The sequence below is a fragment of the Colobus angolensis genome, unplaced genomic scaffold (assembly GCF_000951035.1).
Source record: "Colobus angolensis palliatus isolate OR3802 unplaced genomic scaffold, Cang.pa_1.0 Scaffold82, whole genome shotgun sequence".
Taxonomy (NCBI): domain Eukaryota; kingdom Metazoa; phylum Chordata; class Mammalia; order Primates; family Cercopithecidae; genus Colobus; species Colobus angolensis.
The window spans coordinates 1,564,773-1,587,797 of record NW_012122043.1 but is presented as its reverse complement, the minus strand read 5'-3'; the positions used below and the strand labels follow the sequence as shown (position 1 = coordinate 1,587,797).

General features: G+C 56.0%; 1 protein-coding gene across 1 annotated transcript in view; it reads left to right on the top strand.

The window, feature by feature from the left end:
• Positions 1 to 12,508, top strand: part of CAPN10 (calpain 10) — a 13,007-nt gene extending 499 nt beyond the window's left edge. The window contains exons 2-13 of the mRNA XM_011929644.1: positions 1 to 120; positions 2,445 to 2,576; positions 3,803 to 3,999; positions 4,917 to 5,134; positions 7,177 to 7,318; positions 7,982 to 8,148; positions 8,430 to 8,710; positions 9,728 to 9,930; positions 10,076 to 10,337; positions 11,283 to 11,482; positions 11,749 to 11,794; positions 12,047 to 12,508. Of these exons, the coding sequence (XP_011785034.1) occupies positions 1 to 120; positions 2,445 to 2,576; positions 3,803 to 3,999; positions 4,917 to 5,134; positions 7,177 to 7,318; positions 7,982 to 8,148; positions 8,430 to 8,710; positions 9,728 to 9,930; positions 10,076 to 10,337; positions 11,283 to 11,482; positions 11,749 to 11,794; positions 12,047 to 12,076 (1,998 nt within the window). The 3' untranslated portion in view covers positions 12,077 to 12,508. The remainder of the gene's footprint in view (positions 121 to 2,444; positions 2,577 to 3,802; positions 4,000 to 4,916; positions 5,135 to 7,176; positions 7,319 to 7,981; positions 8,149 to 8,429; positions 8,711 to 9,727; positions 9,931 to 10,075; positions 10,338 to 11,282; positions 11,483 to 11,748; positions 11,795 to 12,046) is intronic.
• The last annotated feature ends 10,517 nt before the right edge of the window (positions 12,509 to 23,025 follow it).

Below are 23,025 nucleotides of genomic sequence, written 5' to 3'. Positions count from 1 at the left end.
ACGCCGGCGAGGGAGCTGTTCCGGGACGCCGCCTTCCCCGCCGCGGACTCCTCGCTCTTCTGCGACTTGTCTACGCCGCTGGCCCAGTTCCGCGAGGACATCACGTGGAGGCGGCCCCAGGTGAGACCTTGCGGGGTGCGGTGGGCGCCGTTTCTGGTTTCTGAGAACTCTGCTCCTCTCAGGGAGCGGGGCGGGGTGGACGGCCAGGGTAGCTCCGAACGCAGGATCCGCTGTTGTTCTCAGAAGTGGACGCCCGGCCCCCTCTTTCTTACCTCCTTCCTTTCTCCGCCCAGAACGAGCAGGACGCCGCGCTCCCCCAAGGACACTAGACTAGGTCGTGGCCATCACCTGCGAGAGCTCCAGTCCAGAAGGAGGCTCAGAGCTCAGCGAGAGGCGTTTTAACAGAGCCCCAAACCCAGCCCACCTGTTTGCTTCCGCCTTAAAGAGCGTTTGTGTCTGCTCCTCGCGGCAGAGAGGGCCGCTCATGCCCCTCTGAAGTGGCTGGGCCGAGCCCACAAAGCAAAGCGTGATAGAATTTCAGTTTGGATTTTGTGCACCTGCCTTTCCAGTTGTAAACACTTAAAAATGGCACCTCCAAGGGATGTCCTGGCCGAGTGCTGTGTTCATATTTTTAGAAGTGGTTTATCTGCTGAATACGACTGCCCAGGGAGCAACCTTGCCCTAAGTGGATGCAGTCTTAGCGGAGACAACTGATGGCCACCAGTCTTCGAACAGAGCTGGAACTTCTGGGATCTGGTGACTGAGAGGGTTTTGACAGGCCCCCTGGTTTCCTTGGACAACACTGAAGGGCCTGAGAAGAGGCAAGGGTCAGAGCATGTAGAGCCTTGTCATTGTAATTTGGGTTTTATTTTGTTAAAAGATTGATTTGAGGTGCAGCTGGAGACCACTAGAGGGTTTTGGTAGAGGAGTGATTCTTTTGGATGTGTGTTTTTACAAACTCACTCTTGCTGCTGGGTGGGAAGTGGATTGTCAGGGCAAGAATGCAAGGGGCCATTGCAGTGGTCCTGGAGAAAGATGAAGGGGCTCAGATGAGCCTGACCACCGTTAGGAGGTGGATTTGGAGTAGATTGGTTTGAGACATACTTTGCAGTGGGAATTGAAAGGCCTTAGTGACTGATTGAAATAGAGGGTGAGGATAGTGGAGGAATCAGCATGTCTTCTAGGTTTCTGACCTGAGCAAGTGGGTGGATGGTGGTCCTGGGACAGAGCCTGGGGGAGACCTAGAGTCAGACTTTGCTCTCACGTGTTCAGGTGGAGCTGTCCTGGAGGCAGGTGGATACAGAGCAGGGAGATCTGCACTAGAGACATTCATCTGGGAGGCGGACCATATTAGATGGTTTACGGTCCATAGCCTGGGAGAGTGTCTCGGAGGAGTATCAGTAAAGAAGGAGGCCTTCGGACTGAGCCTTGAGGAACCCTAACATTTCTTGGGGTCAGGCAGGTGCCCAGACAGACTTGAGAAGCAGCAGGCAGTGAGGTAGAGGGTACCCCGGGGCATGCGGCCTCACGGAAGCTGAGTGGGTACTGCCTCAGGGGTAGCAGATGGCTGTTCTGCTGTTCTGAATACTGCTGAGTAGTTGGGAAAGAGAATTGGGACCAAGAGAAGCCCAATGGGTTTGATAACATAGAGGTGACAGCGACATTGATCGAGGCAGTTTAGGGGCCATGATTGTCTCAGAAGCTAGAGGAGCCTGCGTGGAGAGTGAATGGGAAGTGGGCAGTGGGCATGGCAGCTCTTTCAAGAAGGTTGTAATGAAGAGAAGCCTGAAGGAAAATACGGTGCCGAGGGATAATGTCTTAAACTAACGTGGAGGTGGGATTCTGCCCGGGGAGCTGCACGGGAAGGAGTTGTGAGAGGAGCCCAGGCTCTGTGGGCAGGAGAGAGGGTCAGATTCAGAAGCAGGAGGCAAGATCGAAGCTCAGAGGGGTGGGCAAGGCCAATGTGGGTGTTTTGAGTAGTCGAGGAGAAAGGGGAAGGTATATGATCGTTAGGGGATGTGGTAAATGGAGCCTGCTAGAGAAACAGTAAGATTTCCAGCAGGATGGAGGATGCATTTGAGATTTACCAGCCTGAGTGAAAAGTGAAACTTTTCTAAACCAACATTTAGCTGTTTTGAGAAGGAGCTTGGTAGAGTTTGGGATTTTTCCAGTCAGGAAGGCAGACAGACAGGCACCCCAGAATTAAGCTGGACAGGGGGATTTGAAGCCAGGAGCTGAAGAACACCCACTGCAGTAAACCACCTTCCTGTCCGCTTTTGGGTGACACTGATGATCGGAAAAGCTCCACCCACCGCTGGCATCTAGGGTGACACTGATGATCGGAAAAGCTCCACCCAGCCGCTGGCATCTAGAGCCTTGGGTTCTTAGTTTGAAGGATTCCCCAGCAGGCATGAGCTAACTCTGGACAACTTTCTGTATTTCAGGAGATTTGTGCCATGCCCCGGTTGTTTCCAGATGACCCGCAGGAAGGGCAGGTGAAGCAGGGGCTGCTGGGGGATTGCTGGTTCCTGTGTGCCTGCGCCGCCCTGCAGAAGAGCAGACACCTCCTGGACCAGGTGTGGGGCCCCTTCTTCCCTGCGTTTGTCCTGGAGCCGGTTTCTCTTTGCGTTTCTCCTGCCTGCTGAGTACCAGGAGCCCTTGCGAAAGCTGAGCTGTGCCGCAACCGGATCTCTCGCTGTGTTGGGGGAAAGCAGGAACATTCCAAGGCAGAGACTGAGGACTGCACTCTGTCCCTCTGCTGCAGGAGGGGGTGCCTTGGCCTCGCCAGAGGGCTCTGTTAGGAAGGTTCACCCTGCTCTGTGTTCTCGTGAGCCCTGGGCTCTCCATGGAGTCAGATCACCACATTTAGAATAAAGAGACAAATGTGCCAGCTCACAGGAGGACGGGGCTGGCTGGGGGCCTCTGCCCCAGATCTCTCCGCAGCTAACTGACTGGTTTTCGTACAGGTTTTGAATATAAGTTTGCAAAAGGTTATTAAACCTGTTTCTGTGGGTAGACAGATACTCTGGGCAGAGAAGGCCTTCTCAGGTTTTCCTCTGGAAATGTTCATAGTTTTATGCTTGGTTCTTTGCTAAGCGTTGTTGATTAATGCAGCGGCATTGACAGTGTGACCTCATTCAGAGTTTCCCTCATGTCCCAGGCCCCATGGTAAGCATGTCACAGTCATTGGCTTTCAGTCTCACCGCCTTGCCAGCTTTGGCCTTTTTTGTTTTTAAGAGAGTGCTAAAACCACTGCCATTGTGTTTCTGGCCATTAAGTGGCAGAGCTAGGACCGCACCAGGCACCTAGTGCCCAGCCTGCACTCCCCTGATGCTGGGGGTCAGAATGCTTACTCCTGAAGGAGCCCTGCGGTGGACACAGTGGGTGCATCCAGCTGACCCAGTGTTGGGGCGCCAGGCTCCCAGCAGCAGGAGGGGCTGCCGTTCCTGTGGTGATATGTTGCTTGCAATCAGCTCAGTCAAGAACTGGGTCACTCATACCCTTGAAAGTCATATTTGTTTTGGCTTCAGGTCAGATGCTTTTAGTGAGGGCAGCAGAGCGTGGTCTGGGATATGTGCCTCCATCGTTGTAGTCCTCAGTTTTGCAATGAGAGGTCTGTTAATTTCGTGTGTGGTGACTGAGCCCTGTGAAAGCGCCGACATCCAGGTGTGCCGTAGAGTTCTCTGCAGACCGTGGTGCCTGTGGAGCGCTCAGCTGTGGCCACACCGCAGCCAGGACACTGGAGCAGCGCCGGGTGGTGCTTACGTCACGCTCGTCTTTTGCTTCTCCCTGTGCATGGCAGGTCATTCCTCCAGGACAGCCAAGCTGGGCCGACCAGGAGTACCAGGGCTCCTTCACCTGTCGCATTTGGCAGTTTGGACGCTGGGTGGAGGTGACCACAGATGACCGCCTGCCGTGCCTTGCAGGGAGACTCTGTTTCTCCCGCTGCCAGAGGGAGGATGTGTTCTGGCTCCCCTTACTGGAAAAGGTCTACGCCAAGTGCGTGTGCCGGGGGCTGAGGGCCTGGCCTGGGGCAAGTCGGGGAGCTGCCACTACCATGGGCTGCCCTGGGAGGGTCTCTGCTCACTCTGGGCTGCAGAGCCCCTTTCCGTTCTGAGGGTCTGGCAGCTCGTTCTGTGGGTCAGGCTGCCTGGCCAGGTGCAGAGCTGCTTCTTTTGGGCCTGTGGTTTGCCCGCTCCCATCTTTCCCTTCCCTTGTTCCAAAGCCCAGTGTGGAGTCGTCCTCCACAGAGAGCATGAGCACCGCCCTCCTTGTTTTCTCGGCCCCAGCAAGAAAGATGCTTCCTTATATTTGTTGTGGAATGGTTGGGACAGGCAGCCTCACTGTGTAGTCATTGGGAAGGAATGAGGCTACCCTGGCATACCAACACTTGTGTATCATGGTGCTGGCTCAGGGGACCAGGACCCTCACCATGAGTCATAATTGAATAGCCTTCCCTCTTAGAATGCATTTATCATCTTGCCAAAGGCAACTGGACCAACAGGCAGGCAGGGAAGCTGGTGAACATGGGAAGGCTGGCCAGTGACATCAGTGCCCAGTGAGCCCTTCCATCCCAAGGGCTGGTTTAGGAAAAGCAGGGTTGCAGCTTGAGAGCCGAGGGATGTGGGCATCCATAGCTTCCACCCCTCCTGCCCTGCCCCGTGCCCACACCGGAGGCCAGAGAGTTTCTGTATGTGGGCAGAGGACTGCAGGGCACTCACACTTGCTGCAAAGTAAGACGTTTGAAGGTGAGGCTAAGCCTTGACTTGATAAGGATGAGGACAGAGGCAGAGGGGTGCAAAGAGGTGGGACTGAGGCAGCGGTTGGACGACTTGGGGTGCTACAGACCGTGGGAATCGGAGAGGAGGGCATGCTCAATGCCAGGGGCTCACTCCCGTGGTGATTGTGTCCCTTAGGGTCCATGGGTCCTACGAGCACCTGTGGGCAGGGCAGGTGGCGGATGCCCTGGTGGATCTGACTGGTGGCCTGGCAGAAAGATGGAGCCTGAAGGGCGTAGCGGGAAGCGGAGGCCAGCAGGACAGGCCGGGCCCCTGGGAGCCCAGGACTTGTCGGCAGCTGCTCCGCCTGAAGGACCAGAGTCTCATCAGCTGCTCCGTGCTCAGCCCCAGAGCAGGTGAGGCACGTGGCTGGACGGGAGGGCTGCAGCCGGCGTGCTCCTCACTGCCAGGCCTCAGGCACACTGTAGCTTTTTATGTGACTGGCTACACAGCCCTGCCAGGACTAAGTGGGAAGAAGTAAGCTTGTTCAGAAGGGTGGTGTCCTCGCTTTGTGACCTTCTCCTACTGTCCTCTTCCAGAGGGGCGTGGCCCTTCTCTCCCCTGACCAGTACTTTCCGCTAGTGCAAGGCAGGAAGAGGTGGCACCGAGTCAAAGCCCATCACCTGTGCCATCCTTGGCCCAGCTGGCAACCTGGCAAAATCAAAACCTGTTTTTTATTTTAGTGATAGATATGTTCATTAAAAACAATTTGTTTCCAAAAAAAGAAGGGGGCCAGGCGTGGTTGCTCACATCTGTAATCTCAAAACTTTGGGAGGCTGAGGTGGGTGTATCGCTGGAACCCAGGAGTTCAAGAGACCCGCCTGGGCAACATAGTAAGATCTCATCTCCGCAAAAAATGAAGAAAAAAAATCACTCAGAACCGCTTGTGACCTTTGAGTGCGCGCTCAGTTTTCCATGAGCACGTGTGGTTTACACGTTCCATTCCACACCACTTCTCACACTGCCGCACACACTGTCAAATGTTCGCCTCGTGAGCGGGTTTGCCATAGTCTCTTAATCATTCCCCTGATGTTGGATATTAAGATCTTTCTGGGCTGAGCGTGGTGGCTCAAGCCTGTAATCCCAGCACTGGGAGGACAAGACGGGCGGATCACGAGGTCAGGAGATTGAGACCATCCTGGCTAATATGGTGAAACCCCGTCTCTACTAAAAAATACAAAAAACTAGCCGGGCGAGGTGGCGGGCGCCTGTAGTCCCAGCTACTCGGGAGGCTGAGGCAGGAGAATGGCGGGAACCCGGGAGGCGGAGCTTGCAGTGAGCTGAGATCCGGCCACTGCACTCCAGCCTGGGTGACAGAGCAAGACTCCGTCTCAAAAAGAAAAAAAAAATCTTTGTGGTTTTATATAATTCTAAATAGCATCAATGAACATCTTTATAATTTTTTTCATACTTAGGATTATTTTTAAAATATTGGTTAAATAATATAAATATCACAATAAACTGAAGCAGATTGTCATAGGCCTTGGTCTGGTCCCCCATAAGCAGACCCTGAGATGGGGTTCAGGAGCACGTTGAGAGGTTCAGAGAACCTGGAGGGCGTGCACTCCCCACCAGCCCCGCTGGGGTGCCAGGAAGGATGCTGGCCTCAGAGCCTCCCACCTGGGAGCGAGGGCACTGGTCTCGTGGGCATCAGCTCGGGGAGCTGTTGGTTTTGGGCTGCTCTAGGGTGGGATAGGGCTAAGTCCTAGCACTTCAGGCTTTAGAGAAAGCCCCCAGGCAGAGAGAGATGGCAGCTGGCACTGACGGGAGGTGCATTGGAGCCTGCTGAGGTGGCAAGGGGCTGCAGCGTGGGTGAGACTGAAGTCCTTCCAGAGGACCCTCCTCTAGACCGTTGCCCTGTCACAGATGCAGTGCCCCTCTCTGTTTGGCTCTTTCTTTTCTCTGCCCGTCTGTCTCAAGGTCTCTGGCCAGGTGGAGCTGTTGCCCCCCCGGGCCTCCCTGCCTCCACTGGGCTTCTAGCCAAGGCACTATGTGAATGTCCCAACTCCGGCAGGCTTTGCCAAGAGAAACACTCTAGGTTCTTGGCAGTTGCAGATGCATCTGTGCAGTGTGTTTGAGAACTGGTGCTGTGCCAGGCGTGCACTGACGGGTACGGGCGATGACTGAGGCCTAGAGAAGGGGATGACTTACCCAGCACCGGACCTGGATGGCAGCCAAGTCAGGCCCCGTGTGCTTGCTCCTGGAGATGCTCCTGAGCTGACGGGCCACAGCTGCTAAGAAAGGAGCTCCCGTGGTCCATGGGGATCTGGGGGTCTCCCATGTCGCCATAGTCGGGTGGGCTGGAGCATCTCCAGAGGAGACAGAGGCCTGCGTGTCCTTGTCAGTTTGGGACTCCATGGTGCCCTTCGTGCCCATGCCCGAGCCATTCCTCATGCAGGTGCTCGGGAGCTGGGGGAGTTCCATGCCTTCATTGTCTCAGACCTGCGGGAGCTGCAGGATCAGGCGGGCCAGAGCATCCTGCTGCTGCGGATCCAGAACCCCTGGGGCCGGCGGTGCTGGCAGGGGCTCTGGAGAGACGGGTGAGTGCCGGGGCCTGGACCCTGCTGCTGTCGGGAGGGGGGCCCAGTACCAGTCTGGCCTGTGTCTTGGTCACCTTCAGCTGTCAGGACTGTACTTGGCTGTCTCCAGCAAGGCCCCTGAGCCTCTGCTCTTGTGACACTATGCTTGTCTTGGCTCCGGACAATCCTTTTGAGGCCTGGGACCAAGGTGGCCCTTGGACCTGGGGTTTCAATAGGGCAGACATCATCACGGGCTCAGGCAGCAGTCCTGGGAAGACATGTCCAGAGACGTGAAGCTTCTCTGGTAAAAGAGGCACCCGTGGGTGGCCGCTGCCCGGAAGGCCGTGTGCTGCAGAGCTGCTTCAGGTGTGGGAGGGGCCGCAGAGCGGGGGCGCGGGGCGCTGGCAGGAACTCGGGGCTCTCTGGGTCCCCTCCAGGTTTCCCCCCGGCCCGCCGGCCGGCTGACGCTACCAGTTCTCGGGAGGGGCTTCTGCTGAGATGAGGTTTCTTCCAGGGGTGAAGGGTGGAGCCAGCTGGATGCAGCGGTAACGTCTGAGCTCCTGTCCCAGCTCCAGGAAGGGGAGTTCTGGGTGGAGGAGGAAGAGTTCCTCAGGGAGTTTGACGAGATCACCATTGGCTACCAGTTCTCGGGAGGGGCTTCTGCTGAGATGAGGTTTCTTCCAGGGGTGAAGGGTGGAGCCAGCTGGATGCAGCGGTAACGTCCGAGCTCCTGTCCCAGCTGCAGGAAGGGGAGTTCTGGGTGGAGGAGGAAGAGTTCCTCAGGGAGTTTGACGAGATCACCATTGGCTACCCAATCACGGAGGCCGGCCACCTGCAGAGCCTCTACACAGGTAGTGCCCCGAGGGGCTGTGCTGGGCATGTGCTCTGCCTGCCCAAGTGAGGAGGCTGGGCAGGTGCCCGGGTTCCCCCTGCCCATTCCTGGTTTGCTGCTTTCAAGTGCGGAGAGATGCTTCTGTCTCAGGAGCCGGGAGGAGAGTGGGCTCGTGGGAGGGGCTGGCTCTGTCTGTGGCCGTAGCTGCTGCTTAGACACTGCCAGGGTTCATGAGGCCACCGCGGCGGAGGCCCGTGAGGAGCCGTGTCCCACAGCTGACGGCTGGTGTTTTCTCACTAGAGAAGCTGCTCTGCCACACTCGGGCACTGCCTGGGGCCTGGGTCAAGGGGCAGTCAGCAGGAGGCTGCCGGAACAACAGCGGCTTTCCCAGCAACCCCAAATTCTGGCTGCGGGTCTCAGAACCAAGTGAGGTGTACATTGCCGTCCTGCAGAGATCGAGGCTGCGTGCTGCGGACTGGGCAGGCCGGGCCCGGGCACTGGTGGGTGACGGTCATACTTTGTGGAGCCCAGCGAGCATCCCAGGCAAGCACTACCAGGCTGTGGGCCTGCACCTCTGGAAGGTAACGCAGCCCTGCCTGGCTCACGCTCGGTTGGGCGGGTGGTGTGGAGGCCAGTGGAGCTCTTAGTGCTAGGGCTGGCCCTGCCAGGATGCGTGTGACTCTGCCACCGGCCCCAACGGTCTCCCCCATCCTTGTGTTGTCACACGGGGTTGACGTCTGCTGGTGCTCCCAGACCTGGCTCTGACCTGAGACTGCAAGTCTGGGCGTCTTTCTGCCTTGCCGTGTGCCTCATTGGCCAAAGGAAAGCAACAGAGTCTGCAGCCAGGGCAGGACCCACAGGAGGGGCTTGGGCCTGGGGACTCCTGGCAGCGCCGTGCCTTTCTGAGGCAAGGGGGTAGAGCCAACGGCTGAGGGCCTGTCAGGGCCAGTCTTAGCTCTGCAGCTTGCTGTGACCTGGCACACATCCTCTCCCTGCCTCCCTGTCTCTCCCCCTGCAAGACAGGGTCCTGACATGGATCTCATGGGATTGCTCTGAGGCCCAGGCAGTCCCAGGCTCAACCACTGGTTCATAAAGTGTGCTGTTTCCTGGAAGAACAGATGGGGGCGCCTGGAAGCAAAGGGCCTGAGTGTGGGTCGAGAATATGCCAGCTGCTTGCTTAGGGGCTGGATTGTCATCTTGTGTGTCTTGACAGGCTGTGACACTTGGCACGACACTGTTCCCTGTTCCTTCATGGATGTGGCCCACATGATGTTCCTTTCCTCTTGCAAAAGAAGTTGCTGGAAGGCCCACTGTCCAGCAGCCCCCAGGTTGCCTGGGCCACGGTGCCTCTGTGGGCCCAGCTACAGGGAGGACTTGCAGGCTTATATCTGGGACAGATACTGGCCCCAGGGCCAAGTGAAGCCCGGGATTGGTGGGCATCTCTAGCTGGCCCCTGAGAGAGGGTGGAGGGTGCTGACAGGCCTTGGCGCTTTCGTCTGTTAATTCCAGAGGCTGTTGTGCTTGGAGCAGGGAGGCCGAGGCCAGGGCACCTGACGCCGGCCCCTCCTCTGCACTGAGCCTCCTGCCTGTGCTCACAGGTGGAGAAGCGGCGGGTCAATCTGCCCAGGGTCCTTTCCACGCCCCCCGTGGCTGGCACTGCGTGCCACGCATACGACCGGGAGGTCCACCTGCGTTGCGAGCTCTCACCGGGCTACTACCTGGCTGTCCCCAGCACCTTCCTGAAGGACGCGCCCGGGGAGTTCCTGCTCCGAGTCTTCTCTACCGGGCGAGTCTCCCTTAGGTGAGAGGAACCGTGCAGGAGGACCACAGGCCCTTCCGAGGCAGGATTTGGGCACTTTCCCTCTGTGGTTGGCAGGTATCCATGTGGGGACTGAGGCCGCCGGGAACCTGCTGCCAGCGCCCTCCCATGTTTGTCTTCTTGGCAGCGCCATCAGGGCCGTGGCCAAGAACACCACCCCTGGAGCAGCCCTGCCTGCGGGGGAGTGGGGGACCGTGCAGCTGCGGGGCTCTTGGAGAGCCGGCCAGACGGCGGGGGGCAGCAGGAACTTTGCCTCATACCCCACCAACCCCTGCTTCCCCTTCTCGGTCCCCGAGGGCCCTGGCCGCCGCTGCGTCCGCATCACTCTGCATCAGCACTGCCGGCCCAGTGACACCGAGTTCCACCCCATCGGCTTCCATATCTTCCAGGCAAGCTCCTCGCCCCAGGGAGGGAGGGAGAGTAGAAGGGGCCCTCAGAGAATTTGCATCTTGGCCTCCACTGTCTCAACAGAGGGCTCTGGGCTCAGTCACTTGGGCACACAGGCCCGGCTCCCCCTGCCCTTCGAGGTGCTGCCTGGAACCCGCACGGGCCCTCTCCCGTCTCCATCCTCACAGAGGCGAGGCTGAAGATGGCCTCTGGAAGGGCCGGGGGCCTGGGAGGTGGGCAGGGCTGACCCAGGCAGGGCAGGTTTCCGGAGGGGGTGGTGAGTGGGGAGGAAGGGAGAAGTTTGGAGGGGACAGGAGGCCGAGGTTGAGACTGGCGGAGGTGGGTCGAGCCCTGGCTTAGGGACGCAGGAGGCCGAGGGACTCAGGAGTGAGAGGAGGGAGGCCCAGGCTGGCCATAGCAGCCTCTCGGGCGTGAGGAAGTCCGCAGTCACTGGGCTCAGCCTGTGGCCGCTTGTCCACTTACCCTGACTCGGAACAACTGTCCCGAGGTTCATTCTCTGCAGACATGTGTCCCCTGGAATGCAGAGGCCCTGGTGAGGAAGGCACTGTGACCCTTGGTTCACAGTGTGCTTCCTGGGGCCCGTCGGAGCCTTGCTGTTTGCCCTGGGCTGCCAGCTCAGGTCCCCTAGAGCTCTGAGGAAAACACATGCCAGGGCCAGTGGGAGCCCTTGGGGCGGACTGGGCAGCCACAGATGTTGAAGCCCCTGATGATGCAATGGGCCTTCAGACCGGGGCCCCACTGCCAGCACCTTCTGGCAAGGGCAGCAAGGCCTTGGTGAGGAGGCGAGTCCAGTGTCCAGGCCTGGCAGCCCCTCCTTGGAGAAGGAGAGCTGTGTGTAACTCAAGAGGGCATCCAAGCAGATGGCCCTGGGCTGCGTCCCCTACCCCAAGGCTGGCTCCCTCAGTCTGAGCCCACGCTACCCCCAGGTCCCAGAGGGTGGCAGGAGCCAGGACGCACCCCCGCTGCTGCTGCAGGAGCCGCTGCTGAGCTGCGTGCCACATCGCTATGCCCAGGAGGTGAGCCGGCTCTGCCTGCTGCCTCCAGGCACCTACAGGGTCGTGCCCTCCACCTACCTGCCAGACACAGAGGGGGCCTTCACTGTGACCATCGCAACCAGGATTGACAGGTGGGGCTCTGGGACTTGGGGGTGGCCAGCTGGAGGCTGAGGTCCTGGAGTCTTAGTGCTCGCCCATCCCCTCACGTCTCTCCTGCCCACCCCTCACCCTCAAGCTTCCACCTATCCTGGCGGACCAGGGCTGTCCTGCCTGCCTGGGAACCCTTCCTTGCTGGTCTGAGCCTGGAAGGAGAGTCTGGTGGGAGGTGGACCAGGAGCACGCAGCCCCTCGTGTGACAAGTGCGGTCTAGGAGCGGTGACCTGGTGTCTCTCCACAGGCCGTCCATTCACAGCCAGGAGATGCTGGGCCAGTTCCTCCAGGAGGTGCGTATGCAGCCCCACCAGCTCGGCTCACCTGCCTGGGGCTGCCTGGTGGCCTAGGGTCTACCTGCAACCTCAGGCAGGTGGCTTCTGCCTGGGACGTGAGGTGCCCTTGACTCTTCCTGTGAGAGCCCCAGGCGGTGCTTTGAAGGAAAGGGGGAGCTGAGGCTGCGTCCCATTCTCTGGCAGCACTCAGGGTGGAATGTGAGAAGGGGCAAGTGCCACCACTACCTGGGCCCCCATCTGTCCTTGCAGGTCTCCGTCATGGCAGTGATGAAAACCTAACAGGGTGGCCCCCTGTGCCAGCTCAGGGGACTGGAACACAAGGGCCTGACAGGTTCCCAGCAACTGGGCCGGCCAGCCTTGCACTGTGAGGGCTGGTCCTGAGTCTTGGCCTGCCTCCCAGCCCTGCCAGGGGGCTGCTGCCTAAGGGTCCACGGGAAGCCTCCATCATGAGAGACTCAGCCGTGGGGGCAAGCAGGTGCTGCAGAGGAAGGGCGGGAAGCTTGGTGGCTTCTGTCGCGCCTCTGAGACGGCAGAGACCCCAGGATCCCAGAGCTTTCCAGGATCCCTCCCAGATCCTCCTCTGCTGACTCCACGCGGAAGCCTCACACCCACAGGGTAGGGCAACAGATCTTCTTTATAACTATTTATTGTTTGCATCACTTTTAGGATGTAACTTTATAAATAAACATGAACGCTGAGGATTTGCAGATCTGTCTTGCTCCAAGTAGCTCCAGGCTGTGCCCCTCTTGCTGAGCAGGCTGTGGGGAGGGCTGGGGGCCTGCCGAGGTGGTGAGGATGAAGATGGCCTTTGGAGGGGCTGGGGGCCTGGCAAGGTGGGCAGAGCCAACCCAGGCAGGGCAGGGCGCAGGATGAGATGGTAAGTGGGGAGGAGGGGAGAAGTTTGGAGGGGCGGGCACGGGGCATGCCCCAGGCCAGGGGGCTGAGGGCTGAGGTTGAGGCTGGCCGGGGCAGGTCAAGCCTTGGCCTTGGGGGACTGATAGACTGGGGAGTGAGGGGTGGGGAGGGCCAGCGAAGGCACTGCTCAGGCTGTGGTGAAGAAAGACGCCTCGGAAATGGGCGTTAGAATGGGAGCTGCTGCAGAGGGAGGAACCCCGGGTTCGTGTGGACAGGGAGCCTTGGATCCGGACGGCTCCTCTGCCTTCAGCCGGAGTTCACCGCGCAGTGTCCTAGGTTGACTGACTTCTCCAGGCCTCTCTCCCTCATCCCTCACACCAGACGCTGCAGTGAGAGCTGTAGTGTCACTGAACGGTGCAGAGGTCAGTTCCAGACATGGCTGGGGAGGGCTTCACTAAGCCCTTTTGTTTTAGAGACAGGGCGTTGCTCTGTTGCTCAGGCTGGAGTGCAGTGGCGTGATCATAGCTCACTGCAGCCTCGACCTCCTGGGCTCAGCGATCCTCCCTCTTCAGCCTCCCAGCTGGCTAGGAAAGCAGGTGCGCTGCCAAGCCTGGTTAGCTTTTGAATTCTTGAATACTTAGGGGTCTTTATATATGGCTGCCTCGGCTGGCCTCAGCAATCTTCCTGCCTTGGCCTCCCAAAGCACTAAGACTGCAGCAATGAGCCACCACCCCCACTACTAATCCCTTTTAAATTCCATTCGCTTCCTGAGTCCTTTCGTGCCTGGGGAGACTCCGTGTTTTGGTCCTTTTTCACATTGCTATAAACAATTCTCTGAGACTGGTAATTTATAAAGAAAAGAGGTTTAATTGCCTCAGTTCCAAAGACTGTACAAGAAGCATGGCTGGGGAGGCCTTAGGAAACTTAGAATCACGGCGAAGGGGAAGCAGGCAGTCTACAGGTTTCTGGAGGAGGAAGAGAGCGAAGGGGAGGTGCTGTGCACTTTTAAACAACCAGATCTCAGGAGAACTCACTGTCATGAAAAGAGCAAGGGGGATGTTTGCCCCCATGATCCAGTCATCTCCCACCAGGCCCCTCCAACACTGGGGATTATATATAATCTGACATGACATTTGGGCAGGAACACAACTCTAAACCGTAGCACCCAGTGAGCCTGATTTGGGCCTTGCTGCCCAATCACGACCATCTCTGGAGCCCTGGTGTCTGTGTTCCCACTGGGACCTGTGCCGCTGTTCCCCTCTCCATACCCTGGCCATGCCAAGTCACCCTCCCCACTCACCCACAGGAAGCTGCCCTGGCCCTGGCCCCTGCCCCCTTAGCCCCTCTGCTTGCTGGTTCAGTGGCCCACAGCAGCAGTGGCTGTGGCAGTTGGGTTCTCGGCATCTTCAGACACGGATTCCCGAGCGGCAGGATTGGGCTCCGTCTCCCTGTGTGCAGAGCCTGCCACAGATCTCCCTTATCCACTGGCTTATGTGCTGACTTCGGGTGAAGCCAGTGGTGCTGCCTATTGTGGTGCAGGAACTTGGGGCAAACAGTGAGGGGCTAGTCACCAAAGAAATACCCTGCAGGACAGTGCCCAAGCCAGAGGCTCGAGCTGGGTCAGAGCTGCCCTAGATCCGTGGGTTTGTGGGCAGGCAGGTCCTGTGCAGGGTGCCTGATGGTGCAGGTTGAGGTGGGACAGGTGGGGTCGAGGTATTTCTCAGGGACAGTGCCTACGAAGGGAAGACAGTTGCAGGGGTTGTGTCCATGTCAGGATAGACTGTGGTGGGGACCCTGGGAAGAGTTCTGGAGCAAACTCCACCTGGGCTGGCCAGGCCCTTATGTTGAGCATCCCTGCCCCCCAGGCCCTCAGGAGCCACTGTCCCTGAGGCAGGCCCTGATGGTGGCGGCCACACCCGCCTGCTGAGCAGCTCTTCCCAAAGTCCACAGCCAGGACCTGCTTCCCGCATCCGGGCCATCGCCTGAGAGGAGGCCTGGAAAGCGCAGGGTTCCGTGAGTCTAGGGGCCATGGTTGGTGCCCACCATCTCTCCAGTGCAGGCTGGCTCCACTCGACCTGGCTGCCTTGGCCATCTGGTCTACCAGCTGGAACCATGTTCCTGGGTGTGGAAAAGGCTCCCTCTGGAGCCTGCAGAGACCCCTGAGGCCCTGTGCTTCCTTCTGATGGGAGGTGCCAGATGCAGTTGGAGGGAATGCCTGGCAGGCCTCCAAGCCCTGGCCAACCTGAACATTTCCGGTGCAGCAGGCCCCGGCCTGGCGTTGTTCGTCCCTGGTTGCCTCCTGCTCCGACTCCATCAGCATCCTGTCGTCAAGGTCGTGGATCAGTGCGGTGCTTTCAGGGTGTCCGGCCAGCTGGTCTCTCTGTCCTATATTATGGCAGAGGCCCCAGGAAAAACAGCAAATGCCTGTGTCCGTCCCATACAAATTCCATAGGAATGTGAGCAGTTCCTGATCTTCCATGGCATATTCGTCCAGTGGATGGCCAACCCTGGGCACGTGGGCCTCCAGGAATCCCACCCCACGGGGCCACACTGAACCAAATGGAGAGACAGCAGGGCCACCACCCTCTCTCCACATGCCATGGCTGCTCTGGGACCCGGGCAGGAGGGGGCAGTCTTGGCCTTCTAGTGTCCCTCTTGGCCTTCCTACGGCCATCTCTACCCCAAAGATGCAACAAAGATGTTGGCCATTCCCCAGGTGTCCATCTGTCACAGGCTCAGAGACCAGGGCGTGGCCCCGGGGGGGTCTGTAGGCCCTGTAGGCTCGTGTGAGCTGGTCCAGGGCAGGACTCCATCATTAACTGCCTGTCATGTGTCCCACTGTGATGGAGCCCTGGGGACCAGCGTCAGCTCCGCCTGCATGCTCAGTGGCTCCCAGATGTCTGGACATTCTCTCCCCGGTGCACATAGTCCCTGGGGAAGTCCTTGTCATGCACACTTGCCGATGGGTGAGTGTCCTTCGTCTTGCAGGCCTGGCCACTTCTTCAGTCAACAGATACCTGGGCTGAAAATCAACTCGGGCAGTGTGGGCCCAACTGGGGCTCTTCAGTGGAGTGACCACCCTCGGTCCTCCTGGATCCCTCTGCTGGCTCCACCTGAGCACTGCCCTCGCTGGCGGCCCCTGCCTCGCTCTGCTGCCATCCTATAAGCCCTGCAGTCGGGCCCCTTGGCACCTTTCCACTGTGTTCATGATGGTCTCCTGGCCTCTGCCATGTAGAGGTCTGATGCCCTCCGCCCCTGGCGAGCCAAACCCTGTGATGGTGGTTCCTGCCACCAGCTTCCTGTGGCACCGCTGCCACTCCTGCCAGCCTCCTGTGGCACCGCTGCCCCTCCCCGTTAGCCAGCATGGCACAAGTGAACGGCGTGACCTTGGTTTTCCCAGGGAACCAGTGCTTGGCAGCTCCCACCACACACACGTCTACACCCACCCTCCGCCAGCCACAGCGGTTGTGACGTCTCCACCCTGCCCAGCAAAAGTGGAAGTGTTGCCTGTGCTGCTGGGAATCTCCAGGTTTGCTCCACCTCCAGGGGCCTTGCCAGGGTGTCAAACCCTGTGTCTCTGGACACTGTCATTAGGTCTCAGCTTCCCCATCAGGCACCTCAGCACCCAGTCCTACCAGTGCTCCTGCCTCCTGTCCCCAGCTAGCTGGGCCTGCAGCCCCCTCCCATGCCCCGAGCTGGCTGGGCCTGCAGCCCCCTCCCGTGCCCCGAGCTGGCTGGGCCTGCAGCCCACTCCCTGGTCACTGGATGTTGCTGACACTTCACGCGATCAGAGCCCTAGCACCCAAGGGGGCCAGGCCCTGACGGGGGAGGAGTGAGGGGTGGGCCACGTCTCTCTGCAGGCTCAGAGGCTTCCTGAGAGACTAGAGTGAAACCTTCCGGCGCCATGCACGGCCTCTTCCCTGTCCAGGGTCCTGGGTTCTCCAGATGGGGCCTTGGCCTTGGCTAGGTGTTGGTCAGGAGCTGGGGGTGCTGCGCCCCCGCCCAGCTTCTCTGAACTCCATCCGGGCACCTCAGTGAGGCTTCAGCCACCTGCGCCTTATTGGCTTCCTCCTTGGAGCCCCCTCGTGTCTGTGCATTCATCAAACACAGCAGCTGGGCCCCCCAGCACACCCCCTTCCTCAGCTTTCCCACTAGACACTGGAACCAGCTTCACAAATGGACTGGACAGCACGACCACTTTGTGCCGGGTGCCAGCTATCTCCCCTGACCAGTGATGGGTCCTCATTTCCCGTGGGCCGTGAGTGCCCCAGTTCCAAATCCCAAATTAGTGACTCTCTTCTCCAATGGGGGTTGGATTCTCCAGAAGCAGAGACAGACATAGAATTTGGGTGCAAGATATTTCGGAGGGAAGGTGGAGGAGGTGAGGTTGGTGAGGGAGAAGCCTGGAGTGTCGGTAGCCAGGGTGCCCCCACCTGGCTGAAACGCCTGGCCTTTGTGCCCTGCCTGGCTTGGCCTCCCCAGGCAGGCTACCCCATGGCATTCTTGGGGAAAAGGCCGTCCCCAAGAACGCTGCCCACAGCCCAGCCATGGGCCTTCCCTTGGGGCTCCCGCCCCGGTTCACAGCTGCTGGCCAGCAGATTTACTCATTGCTGGCTGCACCCTCTCAGCAGTGGCCGTGTGCACCATAACCCTGGGAACACCTGCAGGGAGACACACCCTTGGCCTGGCAGCTTGGGGGAGACTCCTGCGGTGTCAGGAGGGAAGGGAGGCAAGCAGGGGTGGGGCGCTGTGGGGCTTTTCCTGCTTTCTGGGCCAGTGGCCACAGGCCACCCAGTGACATTTCTCAGCATCTGCTGGGTGGACTCTGCAGTGGCTGCTGCCGGCCTGGATGGGCTCCTTGCACAGCTCTGCTTATGGGGTGGAGGCCACCTAGAAACTCTCAGTCCTCTGTCAGCCTCAGAGCCGATAGCTCTGCCTGGACCATCAGCAAACTTGTCATCGGCACCAGTATGCCTGCTCCTGGATCCCGGTGAGGCTTCCCTGCCTGTTTCACCTAGGGGCCTCTAGGGGTGCTCTGGAGCTGGGAGCCCCTGTCCAGCACTCCTGCCCTCTCCGGCCTCTCTCGGCTATCTGGCAAGCACTCACTCAATCTCCTATTGACCACTTGTTTTGCTGCAAGGCTATTGGTTTACGTAAAAATAGAGAAAGCCAAAGAGTTTCCTCACCCCATTAAGATTTCCTGGCTCTTCTGGCGTTGCACCTGCCTGAGTTCCTTGGCGGGGCCCCTCTTTGAGTTCCTTTGGGCTGCTATAACAAAGCACCATAGCCTGGGCAGCTCATCAACAATGGTAATGCATTGCTCTCCATTCTAGAGACTGCAAGTCCAAGATCGAGGCACTGGCAGACCTGGTCCCTGGTGAGGGCCTGCTTCCTGGTCCAGAGACAGCGCCTTCTCCCTGTGTCCTGACGTGGTGGAAGGGCAAGGGAACTCCCTGGGGCCCATTTTGTATGGGCACTCATCCCATTCGTGGCACCTCTGCCTTCATGACCTCATCACCTACCAGAGGTCCCCACCTTTTCATTCCTCACTTTGGGGATGAGGACTTCAGTATGTGAATTTCGGGAACGTAAACGTGTCATCGACAGAAGGGGCCTTCTCTTACACCAATGCTGAGTTCCCAGTGGCCTGTGTCCTAGCAAACAAGAACTCCCCTGAAAAATAAAACCCTGTCTCCCCAGTGCCAGCCCTGGCAAGGTACCCGGAACTCTCAGGAATGCTTGAAGGAAGGACCTGGCCCTTCTATGGGGTCCAGGGCTGTGGGGTCCCTGGCCGTACTGTGGACCTGCAGAGTGGGGCATGTGGGCTGAAGACCGTATCCCCACCATGGCGGGAAGGGACAAAGGGTGGCCCTGGCAGATCTGGATGGGCAGGACTGGGTGTGTCCTGTGAGAGTACTTCCTTCCTGGCCTTTCCCGTGGACTTTGCCCCACACCACCTGCCTGGGTTCCTTGCTGTCGTCACTTCCAGCTCCAGGCACAGCAGTTGGTGACTCCTTGGCGGGAGCTGTGTCCTACCCAGTCCTGATTCCGCCATCTCTCTCACAGTCCTCCAGGCTTGGACCAGCCTTGGGGGCAGCAGAGCTCCTGGGGTGAGTGTCGAGACCCTGTGCCCTGGGAGCAGTACTCGGGGAGAGGGCTGGCTGGGGCAGGGCTGCCTGGGCAGGACGCAGGATACGGTTGGCCAGGCTGGGGCCAAGGTGTTCAGACCTGAACTCTGGTCTTATGCTTTCTTCATGGTCGTGCCTTGCTTGCTGTCCCTTGGGAGGCCTCATTTGGTTTTGCTGTTTTTTGTTTGTTTTCACCTAATTTTTGCCAGACTTAAGCTAGTTTTGCTGCCTTTTGAAACTAATGGAATAATCATTTTATTGCTGGGGATGATTTGGGGCCTTTGGATCCCAACGTGAAGCCCTGGATGTGCTGCTTCACCCAGGGAAGGGTCTTTTCTGCTTTGGAGCAAGGGCTTTGGTGGACAGGCTGGCCTGGGACTCTCAGGAGCTCTCGGCTCTCCGTAGCATCCTGGGGAGCTCAGACCATGGCTGCAGGGCTCTGGCCATAGCCTGTAGGCCGTCTGATTAGTGCTACCTCCAAACCCTGGCCATTCCTCCCTAATCCCCAGCAGGTAGAGCCAGTGTCCACATAGACAGCACTGCCTCAGGTCTGGGCTGGGACCACAGACTCACTCAGGGCTCCCGGGGAACATGCAGTGTCCACGTAGACAGCACTGCCTCAGGTCTGGGCTAGGACCACAGACTCACTCAGGGGTCCCAGGGAACATGCAGTGTCCACATAGACAGCACTGCCTCAGGTCTGTGCTGGGACCACAGACTCACTCAGGGCTCCCAGGGAACATGCACCAGGTTTAGGAGGTTTCGTCAGGGGTATGTGCAATGTCCCTTACCCAGGGTCAAGGCTCAGGCTGGGACACCTTAGCTGCCTGGGACACCTGGGCCCTTTATGAATCTGCCAGGGAAGGAGCAGCCAGGCTTGGGCTGGGGCCTGGATGGGTGTGACATTGGGCACTGTGGCATTGTGTGCCTGTTTCTGTGTTGCAGCTGACATGGGCTCATTGCTCCTCCTCTAAGCCCTATGAGGACATCAAAAGCATGGACACATCACTTTCCGCCATCTTGCTGCCCACTGTCCCTCCATCCTGATGCCTCCTAAGCACATGTGTGGAGTGGCAGGCACACTGCTGATAGCTGTGGATGTGGCCGTGACATCCTTCACCCCTGCCCCCATGGCATTCATGATCTGTTAGGGAGGACCGTCTGCACAAAGGTAATCCATTGACTCAAACTGGGGGTTCATAGAAAAACAGGTGAGAATGGCAGGGGGGTATTCCTTGACCAGCTGAGGGTCAGCCAAGGGCAGGAAAGGGGCTGGGCACCCTCAGGGAATGGAAAGAAGCTCTCTGTGCCTGCAGTGCGGGGAATGGGCTTGGAGAATATGGCAATAGCTGAGGCTGGAGATGTAAGCAGGGGCCTTGAGTGTTGTTTAAGGAGCCTGAGTCTTATCTCATGGGCAATGGGGAGCCACTACGCCATTTAAAGCAGGACCTGACATACATATGTTTGAAATCTTTCTCTGGCTGGTCTTGAGGATGAATTGGAAGGAGAGGACCAACTAAAAGTTTGTTGCAGACATTAAGGTGGTGTCCTGGGTTAGGTGGGAGGTGATGGACACCAAGAGAATAGGCTAGTGTTGAGGTATACCCAGGAAGCAAAACCAATAGGGCATGGTGCTGGATGCTTGATTGGATTGATCACATAGATCAATATTAGGAGAACTGACATATTTCAATCCATGAACATGGTATACCCATCCATTTGTTTATTTTTAATTGTTTTAAATTTATATATTTTTTTGAGACAGGATCCCACTCTGTTTGTCCAGGCTGGAGTCCAGTGGCAGGATTTCAGCTCACTGCAGCCTCAACCTCCTGGGCTCAGGTGATTCTCCCACCTTAGCCTCCTGAGTAGCTGGGGCTACAAGCACACATCACCACATCTGGCTATTTTGTTGCATTTTTGTTTTTTAGTAGAAACATGGTTTCACTATGTTGCCCAGGCTAGTCTCGAACTCCTAGACTCCAACAATTCACCCACCTTGGCCTCCCAGAGTGCTGGGATTATAGGCTTCAGCCACTATGCTGAACCCTCTCCATTCATTTAGATCTTCTTTAATTTCTCCCAGCAATATTTTGTAACTTTAAGCATACACGTTTTCCACTTGTGCCTAGGTACTTTGCTTTCCAATGCTTGTAAATGGTATTGTATTTTTAGTTTTATTTTCCAATTGTTTTATGTTAGTATACAGAAATGCATTTTTTTGGTATATTAATCTTGTATCCTGTAACCTTGATAATGCATTTATTAGTTCATAGTGTTTTTCCTTCTTTTGTTCTTTCCTGATAAATGCCTTAGGAGTTTCTTTTTCTCCCAATCCTCTGCCTTCCCCCTCTTCTTTTTCTTCTGCCTTAGGATTTTCTTTTTCTTCTTTATCCTCCTCTTCCTCCTCCTCCTCCTCCTCCTCCTCTTCTCTCTTTCTTCTTCTTCTTCTTCTTTTTTTTTTTAATTGAGATGGGCTCACTGTGTTGCCCAGGCTGGAGTACAGTGATGCAATCTTAGCTCACTGTAGCCTCAAACTCCTGGTCTCAAGTGATCTTCCCACCTCAGCTTCCCAGATAGCTAGGACTACAGGTGTGCACCATCATGCCTGGCTAATTTTTATATGTTTTGTTGAGATTGGGTCTTGCTATGTTGCTCAGGCTGGTCTTGATCTCCTATCTTCAAGCAATCTTCTCACTTCAGCCTCCTCAAATGTTGGGATTATAGGCCTAAGCCACTGTGCCAAGCTGAATGTTCTACATGCATGATTATGTCACATGTGACAATAGGTAGTTTTACTTCTTCCTTTTCTATCTGCATTTTTTCCCTTGCCTTATTTTCACTGGCTAGGACCCCCAATACCATTTTTAATAGAAGCATGAGAGTCACTTCCTTTGTTTCTGAGTACAGGGAGAAAGTTTGGTCTTTTACCATTTCCCAGCTTGAAGTTTCCTATAGTTTATCTGTAGGTGATCTTTATCACGTTGAGGAAGTTTCCTTCTATTTCTAGTTTGCTGAGAGTTTCTATCATTCATGGATGTTGCATTTTGTCAAATATTTTTCTGCATCTATTGAGATAACTATATACATTTTATCATTTATTCTATTAATTGATGTTCTAATGCTAAAATAAACCTTTCATTTCTTGCATGCTTTTTTCATGATGTATTATTTGTTTTATATATTGCTGGATTTGATTTGCTAATATTTTATCAGAGATTTTATGTCTATGTTTTTGCATGATATTGGCCTGTAGTTTTCTTTTCTTGTAATATCTTTGTCCAGTTTTGGTACAGGGGTAAAACTTGACTTAAAAAATGAGCTGGCAAGTGTTTCTCCTTTTTTCTGATGTGATTAAGATTGGTGTTATTTTATTTTTAAGTGTTTGATGGAATTCATCAGTAACACCATCTGGGGGAGGTATTTTCTTTGTAGAAAGGCTTCAAATTATGAATTCAACAACTTTAATAGACATAAGCTAGTTAAATTTTACTTTTCTCGTGTAAATTTTGGCAAGTTGTAACTTTCAATAAATGTTTCCATTTCATCGAAGTGGTCAAATGTAATTTCATCAAGTTCTTAATAATATTCTTGTGTTGTTATTCTGATGTCTGTAGGGTCTGAAGGGATGCCTCATCTTTCATTCCTGATATTAGTAGTTTGTGGATATTTTTTTCTTTGATCAATCTAGCCAGAACTTTATCAATTTTTTATCTTTTCAAATAAGCAATCTCCGTTTTATTGATTTTCTTTGTTTTCTTTTCCCCTAGCACATCAAATTTTCACTCTTTCTTATTTCTTCTACTTACTTGCGTTTCATTTGTTGTTGGTGGTGGTGGTTTCTAGATTCTCAAAGTGGAATCTTAGATCAATGGTTTTAGACCTTCTTTCTTAACATGAGCACTTAGAGCTACAGATTTTCCTCTAAGCATGACATTAACTGTATCTCACAAATATTGGTAAGTTGCATTTTTATAATCATTGAGTTCAAAATATTTTCTTATGTCTCCTTGATTACTTATTTGATCCCTGAGTTATTTATAAATGTGTTGTTTAATTTTCAAATATTTGAGCATTCTTTAGGTGTCTTATACCTTGTTCCTATTGATTTCTAATTAAGCTCTGTTGTAGTTAGAGAACATATTCTGTATAACTTAAATCTTTTTAATTTTATGGAGGCTTAATTTATGGCCTAGCATATGGCCTATTTTGGAAAATGTTCAATGTGCACTTGAAAAGAATACA